The sequence below is a fragment of the Glandiceps talaboti genome, chromosome 2 (assembly GCF_964340395.1).
Source record: "Glandiceps talaboti chromosome 2, keGlaTala1.1, whole genome shotgun sequence".
In the NCBI taxonomy this organism is placed as follows: domain Eukaryota; kingdom Metazoa; phylum Hemichordata; class Enteropneusta; family Spengelidae; genus Glandiceps; species Glandiceps talaboti.
In genome coordinates this window covers 27007603-27017379 of record NC_135550.1, presented here as the reverse complement: position 1 = coordinate 27017379, position 9777 = coordinate 27007603, and the positions used below count along the sequence as shown (strand labels likewise).

Below are 9777 nucleotides of genomic sequence, written 5' to 3'. Positions count from 1 at the left end.
ATTTGTAGCATGTCTGAATGAAGTTTCAAGTCTGAGTGAGGTAACCATAATTTCTTTGCAGTTGAACAGTCAAGCCTGACCTTTCTCAATCATATGGTAATCTTCACAGCTTTACATCTATCTATCTATAAGTTTCATTTCTCAGACTTCACAGAATATTTGTTCCATAAGATTTGTCTATGGGTGCAGCATGTCGCTGTCAGCAACTTGATGCTAGAAATATCAAAGTTGAAGTGGAACCAATATTGGGTCAAACAGTCACCTCCAGGGTGACAACACCTTTGATTCTATGTGGGCGAGTGATATATTGTAGTAAATGTAACATATTTCTTTGTAATGGTGCATGACAAGGGAAATAAAATGCTCTAAAAGACATGATTATAAAAATGGGTATATTTATTACACTTTTGTTGCTCTTGAATGGCATTCTTTTGTTGGGTGATCTGATCACATTGTAGTAGTACTGCATGTTAAAATTCTATTCACAATTCTATCAACTCCAAACTAAATTCTACTGAAACTGTTCATCATCAATGCCTTCACAGACTAGCTGCAATGGAGCACCCAAATGACCACTATGATCATCATCTTCCTCATCATCATCATTAGAATTGGCAGAACTATCAGTTTCAATCATTGCACCTAGATCCATGATATTCTTACTGGTATGTTCTCCAACTGCACTGCCATTCTCATTGATAGCATGTGAAATGCTGTCTGTTACATGAATATTATGTGAAATGTTCTGATCAAGTTCTGACTGCAGCAGTTCATTGCCATATACAATCTCTACTGTTGTAGTTTGTTGAGTGTCTGGGTCATGGAAGGTCGTTTCCTGAGATGACATGGTGACATTATGCTGTGGCTGAGACATCACAACAACAGCAGCTGGTGAAGAGTGAGGTGCCATAGATTCCTGGCTTATTTCTGTCACAAGAGGGGAACAAACAAGAAATGTTGGAAAACAAGAGTCAACTCAAATATCTAGTTAAGTTCAAATGAGGTGCTTATTGAAACACTATCATCCTTAATAAATCCATCATACCCTAGTCTGGGTGCCAGCTGTGAGTGAAGGTATAAATGGTAACGATACTGTATAGGAACTAGACTAATCATACCCTCACATGTACATCATTCCTAAAACCATCTTCTACTCATTCACACTGAGTTTAGTATGAAACGAATGTTCAGTGTGTGAGGTTTATGCATTGTTATTCAGTTTTAAGAGGGTGTTCCATATGATTTCTGGCGAGGGCTACTTTGTCTTGCTAGGACTAGTACAGTTTTTTCACTAACAAAGTTTACTATAAATGTTTACTTTATAAGAGCATCTTCTTTAATTACTTTTTCAAGTGACATTAATAAGCCATTTTACAACATAAAGTGTGGAGAACACACCACTGACTTTTGATTTGCATTTGTGACAAGATATGCTTTAACAAACTACTCTTACCTTCTGATGTTAGCATTGAATGAGGTAATTCCAGATGGTCATTCTCATTCTCTGCTGGTTGTGTTGTCACAGTAACGACATGATCACTAACAGCTTGACTCAACACCACTGATTCTGATCCCATGGTATGACTGTTTGAATCAGTAGCCTGCTGGAATTCAACATCTGAAGAATAACATGTATATGATTACTACAAATAAAGGCAAGTCTATGATATGCAAACTGTGTTGTATGGTTGTCTTTTCTTGGTTGGTAGAACGTATACCAACTGTGTTATATGGTTGTCTTTTCTAGATTGGTAGATCATTGAATGTTTATGAGATGTCCTCATCAGATTTTACTTGTTTTGAAATGAGACCAATATGTATGTTGGGAAATAGCCTGAACTACAAAATTATGCAAATCATGTTAGGAATTTCTCCTACAAAATGCATTCCAGAGCAAAGCAAGTACTTTGTACTATCATCGTCTTTCTCAGTATAGTAATTAATAAAATGTGTACCCTGAGACCAGCTGGTAGGCCTGTGGAAGGGTAATATGATTTGCTATGGATAAACATAAAAAAATAATATTGGCTGCTAATAGAAGATTTTGTCTTGAGGAAGCTGTGCAACATATAGCAAACTTGTTGTACAGTTCAGGATATATCACCAATGCCCTTAACAGGCTGTGTACTCAAAGTCACATAACAGAGCTTTAAGTCTTTTTGACCATTATCTTGTGATTATGCAACAAATTTCAGGACTTTTGAGGAATGCGTAAACCCTGATTTAAATCCCATGCATGTAGCTGCTTCAAGAATAATGTTATAAATGTGTGCATAGAGAATAATGCTATATATGTGTGCATATAATTTCATAATGACATACACTATTTTTAATGCTACTCCAGGAATAAAGGTATTTTCATAAATTTTGGGCTCTGGAGTCATTTCATGATTTCATATCACATAAATTTCACTGATTGCCAAAAAATACCAAGTTGAAACTCGTTTTCACCTTGATTGTTCTCAGTGGTACATAGTTGCCTCATGGGTCATAGCAAATGTGAATATGGAGTAGATGAATATTCATGACTCCTCAGTCCTTATTTACTTCAGATAAATTATAGTCATGAATATGTGTTGTTAATCTAATAAATATTCATGTTTGTGAAGACCTGTAAGGCAAAATTGACAGAACAATAGAGGTGAGATTCAATTTGGCATTTCTGGGCAACTGATCAAAATTTATCTGATGCGAAATCACGAAATGACTCTCCAGAACAAATGTTTTATATGAAACTACTTTGACATCCTAGAGTGTCATTCCCCTTTAATAAATCATTACCTGTCAACTGCAATACATATTCCTCTCCAGCTCCTTGTCTCATTTCAAGTATATCCTGTTCCTGCTGATTCAGACTATCTTCACTGTTTTGTTGAAGTACATTTTGATTTCCAGTACAACTATGAGGATTGGTAAGATGACGTTTCCTATGTGTATTCCGACTGCCACTCTGGGAAAATGTCTTATTACAGATGTCACAAGTATAAGGTCTGGTTCCTGTATGTGTTATCTTGTGCTTTCTTAGACTTGAATGTTCAGCAAATCTCTTTCCACATGCTTCAAAGGAACATACATATGGTCTCTCTCCTGAAAAAGTCAACAATACCAAACATTAAAGTACATTAAAATACCATACCGGGTATAATACCACAGGGCTTATTCATTCTTTTCAGGAAATTACACCATCTGCCAGGAAAACGTTAATACATGAAATATGAAATAGCACCTGGAGTATTCCATTCTTTGCAAAGTATAATTTTTCATATTCTCAATATCCTTTGTAGTCATGCGCTTCACACAAAAATCTTACGTACACTTGTAGTTGTTATCAAATTGATGACTAACCTGTATGGGTCCTGATGTGGTTCTTCAAATTTCCAGCAGTAGAGAAACTTTTATTGCATCCATCCTCTGCACATTTGAATGGCTTTTCACCAGTGTGAGTTCTCATGTGTACTTTTAGACGTTGGTAGACATAAAAACTCTTACCACATCCCTCAAACTCACATTTATGAGGTCTTTCTCCGCTGCAACCAGGAATACATAGATTTGTCAATATGTACATTCAGGGAATGAATAGTTAAATCTTTTGTATTTACTGCCTCTGTCCATAAGCCCTTGCTGCCACTTTAAGATTCAAGGATTATGTTTCAAGAAGCACTTCATTATTCATTTTATATAAGTCATGACTAAGTACATGAAATGGTGTAGTACACAAGTGATGGATACTGGTAACTATTAGGACTGTACCACCACTTTTCAAGTTACTTTTGTGTGTTGCATATTCGTTTCCTTTGCAACTGTTGGTTTCATTCACCCAATTTCATATCTAAATTTGAGCTTGTCAAAATAACAAACTAAAACTCTGATGACAATTCTGTGGCAGTTGCTAGCAGAATTGGAAAAGTACTGGGGAACTGGCACACTGAACACAAAGTATTGGGTTGGGTGGGGGCAGGGTGGGGGTATTGCTACAGTAGTGTAATAATTGCACAATGACACTACTTACGAATGTGTCTTCATGTGGTATTTGAGATGAGCTGGCCATGAAAATCTTCTGCCACAACCTTCAAATTCACACTTCAGCATCTTTTGGCCACCATGAGTTTCCCTGTGGTACTTTAGGTGTCCCGATGTTTTGCACACTCTACCACATCCTTCATAATCACAGACATATATTCTTTCCCCTGAAGTAAGACAGTAAGAAATGGGGTTAATTCAATCATGTTTAGGTCTTCCTTTTGTAACAATGTCGTTCATTTTCTTCTTTTTTAATTAAAGACATTCAAAGAGATAGCATTAAAGAAAAGATATAATTATAACTGTACTGAATAAAAGATAGTTTTGGCAAGTCATTAGCTGGTCAACATTCATAGTCTTTTCAATTATACACGTTCCCTTTAAAAGGCTGAAGAATATTTGAATATTTTGCAATACTTTGACCCAAATTCTTTCAAACTTGATATCTTTGGGTGCATTTAAGAGTTTATATAATTATGCATATCGAACCTAGCAAATTGTGATTTCCATATCTCAGTTGACAATGTCTTTTTTTAATTTTCCTATCTTCATTTGAGCTTCACACATAATTATCTATCTATAAGCAAAGTAAGCCAATTATTCTATATGTCATTATCTCATAAATTGCCAGTTTTCTCTTACCTGTTGGTGTCTTCTGCACAGCATAGACATTAGATGTTGTTGTATGTCCCTGTGAGCCATACACTTTGGCTATACTCTCTTGAGTCGCTGAAATAAGGCTAGCTTGTGCTAGATTCTGCAGTCTCAGTCGCTGTGTATCAAATATGACATTGGCTTCTAGTGTACCTTTGTCAACGTTATTGAGAACGAGTACTTGAGTAGAACTTGCAGGTGATGGCGACTGGGATGGATTGGGTAAGTTGAGGAGTAAGAGGCCTGAATGCTGCTCTATTGCATGTATTACAGTACTATTGTCTAATGATGACTCATCCTCCTTTTCATCATATTCATTATCTTCCTCCTTTTCAAAACTGTCCTCAGCATTTTCTGGCTGTCTGACATCTGTCCTATTGACTATCTCTGTTAACTCCTCTGTCCCATGAACATCATTATTTTCACTATTCCCTTGGTCGATGTAATCAGTCTTTTGGGTTGATACTTTGCACTCGTTTTCTTTTTCTACTGTTTTTGATAGACTGTTGATATCTGGATCTGAATTTCCTAGATGGTGTTGAATGATTTCTGCCATGTTAACCATAAATTAAATCTAAACCTTAATAACCACCTTATGTGAGGTGCATGTATAGCAAACCACCTTTCTGGTAATCCATGAACAGAAGTAGATCCTACAAAGAATGATAGAGAACACTGTTGAATCAGAATGTGAAAAATGCTTGTAATTCTGACTTGCTTGCTGGAAGGGGTACTGTATTGTCTTAGTGATTATTACATGTACATGTATGTTAATACCTGAGCCCTTTCAGCACATCCACATACAAATGTATGAACTTAAGTTTAGTAGTGCCACAGCAGTGCAGTGGGTTTTTTTTAAGGGTGGTAAATAATAGGTAAATCTTATGAGTTCCCCAATCATTTTACCAGGGTACCCCTTCAAAATTATGTTACAATGTAAATATGTATGGGAACTATGCCAGTTTTATCAAATTTACCCCTGTCTATTACTAATGGTTCAGTGTGTAATGTGAACAACTTATATATACCATTACCTGCAACTGCAATGTTTTTTAAATGTGTTTTGTTCCATCACCAGGAATATCCCTAATCTGTAGTAATCGGCATAAATGATTGATCAGGATAGAGGAACAATGCACTTTTTGTATTTATCCCAATGAGTTATCACAATCAGGATAAACAAATAAAGTTATTTCAGATACAATATACTCTCAATATATCCTGAAAAATTGCCCTGAACAACTCAAGTTTCACCCTTGGCTTTTTTGTTGGTCTTTTGAGAGTAGAAAGCACTGTTATACATACTAGTTCCCATGTACCATGTTATGGTTCTGTGCGCCCAAGTGTTCAATATACATTGATTTTATCCAGTTGGCATTAATAACCCCAATCGGGAAAATTGGAGGATATTCAAATACAGAGTCCAGGCAAACAACTGGGACAGAATGATCAAACAATACTGTTATGCACGCAAGCTGAAATATACTATGATAGTTGATTGATAACATTAACTGATACAAAATCTTATTGCAAACTACGATTCCATTAAGTACAATAAAAATAAGCGAGAGGGTTGTCTATCGATGCATGCAAACCAAAATACAACAGATACAATTCAGCATGCAAACTTAATTACTACTATATATGATTCAATATCTCGGTAAGCCAACTGAGATAGCTTTCGACAAGACAAGGGGGACTTGCTTATCGGACTAGGCAAATCTGTTTAAGACCATAACTGGTCACTTTCTGGGCATCTGAGTGCTAGGCAAACTCACATTCTACACCGAGCAGAAACCAGACATCTCGTTTTCGCCCATTTAAGTCTATATTAAACCAGACAATTTCTGGACAGTTTGAATGCGGGGCAGAAACTGGATTTTTAAAATACCAGACAGAATCGAACGAGTGGTTTTCGCCCGTGTTAAGGCCATAACTGGATGAGACGGATCACTCATCTCCTTTGTTTGCTCAGTTGAATATTCTAGATGTTTTTAAACTGCATAGATATTTGATAGGTTCCTTTATTTATGGCTTGATCCATCAACTATCACCACACACTTTGTATGATTATTTTGAACCTTCACACCATAACTACAATACAAGACTCTGTTCATATCAAAATATTTACCCATATTATGCCAGAACAAACTCAGGTCAGTTTTCTTTCTCCTTCTCAGGGGCAAAAATCTGGAATAGCATCCCTGTCAACATAAGATGTATCAATACGCTAAACGAATTTAAGCGATCTTATAAACAATTTCTTCTAGAAGAGTAAATTAAACCACTGTACAATTTATTGTTACCGTATGTTCTTCATAAGTACTATGAACTCCGAGGTACTATGTATTTGCTTTTGCTATATCACTTTGCTGTCAAACATTGTATATAACTATGGTAGGGGACAGGCTTGAATAGCTGTAAGCTAAATCCCGATTCCCCTATTTACCCACGAAATAGTATTTTTGTATGTGTATCTGTAATGTTCATTTGTGCTTTTGGGTAAATAAACACTATATATATTTCTGGACCATAACGAGACAGTCTTTCCAGACATTATATAATCATACTGTTTTGCACTCCACTTAGTGCAAATTATCAACTGCATTTTTGATCTTTAGTATAAAACCATGCAGGCACATTCCAGACAGCAGACTTGGTAATGGATATGTACATAACATGTACAGTAAGGAGCATTTATGCAGTAATGGCATTTAGGAATGTTTTGACTCATAATTTCAAGCACTGCAGAACCTGTGTGATGTCGACATGGGTTGTCATGATGAGTATATGTAATCTATGTTTTCTAATTCTGTTCAAAGACAACATCTGGCTTGCTTGTGCATATAAAAATATATTTGAATATTCATTCTCGCAACATACTTGTAGTACGTTGTAAAGCATTGTTTCAACATCACTCTAACAAGTAGTTATAATAGGTAAGAAATGGGGACAAGAAATCACCAGTAGTCAAAGTTATGCTGACCCCAGTATTCAAAACAGGATGACCCTAACCCCAAGTCTGCCATTTAAAAAAACACACACAAAAATAGCGCCAATGGCATTGTAGCACAACTGTACAATTTTTAATAATATTTACCCACATGTTGATCAATGCTAGGTATAGGTGTTCATTTGGTGAATGATTATCCAGTTGCCTATCCAACCCTGTTGTTATCTTTGCAATATACATGATCATTTGGCTGTTAGTATGGGCATGGTCTTGTTGCTAGGCACATTTACATATATTTGTTGAATGTTTATTCACTTGTATATTAATCCCTGTTGTTATTTTTGCAATATACATGATCATTTGACTGTTGCCATGGGCATGGTCTCGTTGCTAGGCATATTTGCATACACTTGTTGAATGTCCTGTTACCTTTGTGAAATACATCAGTTTGGCTGTTGCTATGGGCGTGGTCATGGTTACTTGTGGTATTTGCATACATTTTTAGAATGTTTACTCACCACCAGATGTTGTTACTTAAATCATAGACAGTAGAGGGGAGATCTCCCCTCTACTGTCTATGCTTAAATATACTGCCATTTGGTTATTGCTAAGGGCATGGTCATGGTCATGGTTACTAGGGCCAATTGTGCCAAAATGTTTTGAACAAAATCTGCAGAATAACACTTCCAGAAATATCTCACCAAGTTTCAGTCTCATTGACCAAGTACTTTTAGAGATATAAGTTTTTGTTCAAAATTCACATTTTTATACCTAATGTGCATATCACTGATGAAATCATTATAGGCTAAACATTTCTTCATCTATACACCCCCAGATGCATCCCCATTAAATTTCAACCCAATCTGCTCAGTAGTTTTTGGAATCAAAGATTTTTGACCAAAAAAGACACATTTTTAGCCCTAATTTGCATATCACTGATGGGATCATCATGTCATGAACCCACCAAATTTCAGACCGATCTGCCCAGTAGGTTTTGAGTTTAAGCTTTTTGACCAAAAATAACATATTTTGACCCAAATTACTCATCAGTGGTAAGATCATTTTGATTTGAACAATTTCCCAACTAGACATCCAAGGTAATACACCCACCAAGTATCATGGCAATCGGTCCAGCGGTTTTTGATTTTAACTTAAGTTGTTTCAGATACACACATGCAGACAGACAGACACACGTAGAGATGCCTATAGCACTACTAGTACTGAACCTTACTCAGTATCAGTTCAGTTGTGCTAAAAACCAGGGTGACCCCAACCATGGATGTATTATCTCCCATACACATCCGGATCCATGCCCCTACTATTACTAATCCATCACCCCACTCGAAGAAAATGACCGGTCCCTTACTGAACATTTTTCATGATTCATGCTCATCACATCATAAATTCCCATGTTTAAAAAATGTTATAAAATAATGTCCTTCGACTCCTTGTTTTTAAGTGCCCATAATCTGCGCCGATCGATAATATTCATACACAGAATTTCAGAACATTCAATACACACACAAAAAATGTAACAACAGGCTACAATTACATAATACATAACAACAACAGTCAACATGGGATGGGATACCGGAGAGATCGTGTGCGCACACACGTACGTACACATCTACAAAAAGAAATTGAAGGCTGGTGTAATTTGTCACTGTGTCAGTCATAAAATGCCTAGGTAGTTGTCGCCTCAATGACAAGACATCTAAACAACTCCCTTATAATTTACAGTCTTATATCTCTGGTGACCTCACTCGATCTAACACGCAGTCGGTTTTAAAACACAACCACCGCTAGTTCGAAAGAACAAGAAATTCCGAAAATTCGCGGGAAAAAGAAATTATGGTCTACCTTTATGTGAAATATTATGGTGTGTTCGCCATCCCAGCTTCGTTTCCACGCCTCATCACTCCGCGGATAGCTACAATCCCATCGTGAGTAATATCGTTGCTTGAGATTTGTGTATCCAGTCATTTATTTAATTACTACATAGTGGACTTAATGGATTAGAAAATTTCTACCTTTACAAGAGAATATGAGAATATTTCAGTCTGGAAATTGTAAAATTGATAAACATGGGGTTTAGGTTTTAGGTAGCGGAGCAATAGATAGGTCAAATGTCGGTGAAATGGATCAAACCA

At 36.4% G+C, this 9777-nt stretch overlaps 1 protein-coding gene across 1 annotated transcript; it reads right to left on the bottom strand.

Annotated features, from left to right (window-relative positions):
• Positions 1-393: 393 nt before the first annotated feature.
• On the bottom strand, positions 394-9548 carry LOC144452550 (uncharacterized). The gene is made up of 7 exons (XM_078143655.1): positions 9488-9548; positions 4663-5327; positions 4010-4187; positions 3346-3527; positions 2782-3087; positions 1454-1618; positions 394-927 (listed from the first exon to the last, which is right to left on the bottom strand). The coding sequence occupies exons 2-7, from the start codon at positions 5237-5239 to the stop codon at positions 512-514; spliced, it is 1824 nt and encodes a 607-aa protein (XP_077999781.1). The 5' UTR covers positions 5240-5327; positions 9488-9548; the 3' UTR covers positions 394-511.
• Positions 9549-9777: the final 229 nt, after the last annotated feature.

Coding starts and splice junctions, on each gene's coding strand:
- LOC144452550 (XM_078143655.1), bottom strand. CDS start 5,239: ATGGTTAACATGGCAGAAATCATTCAACACCATCTAGGAAATTCAGAT. Junction 3,528..4,009: donor TACCACATGAAGACACATTC/GTAAGTAGTGTC, acceptor TCCTGGTTGCAG/CGGAGAAAGACCTCATAAAT. Junction 1,619..2,781: donor ATATGTATTGCAGTTGACAG/GTAATGATTTAT, acceptor GTTATTCTTCAG/ATGTTGAATTCCAGCAGGCT.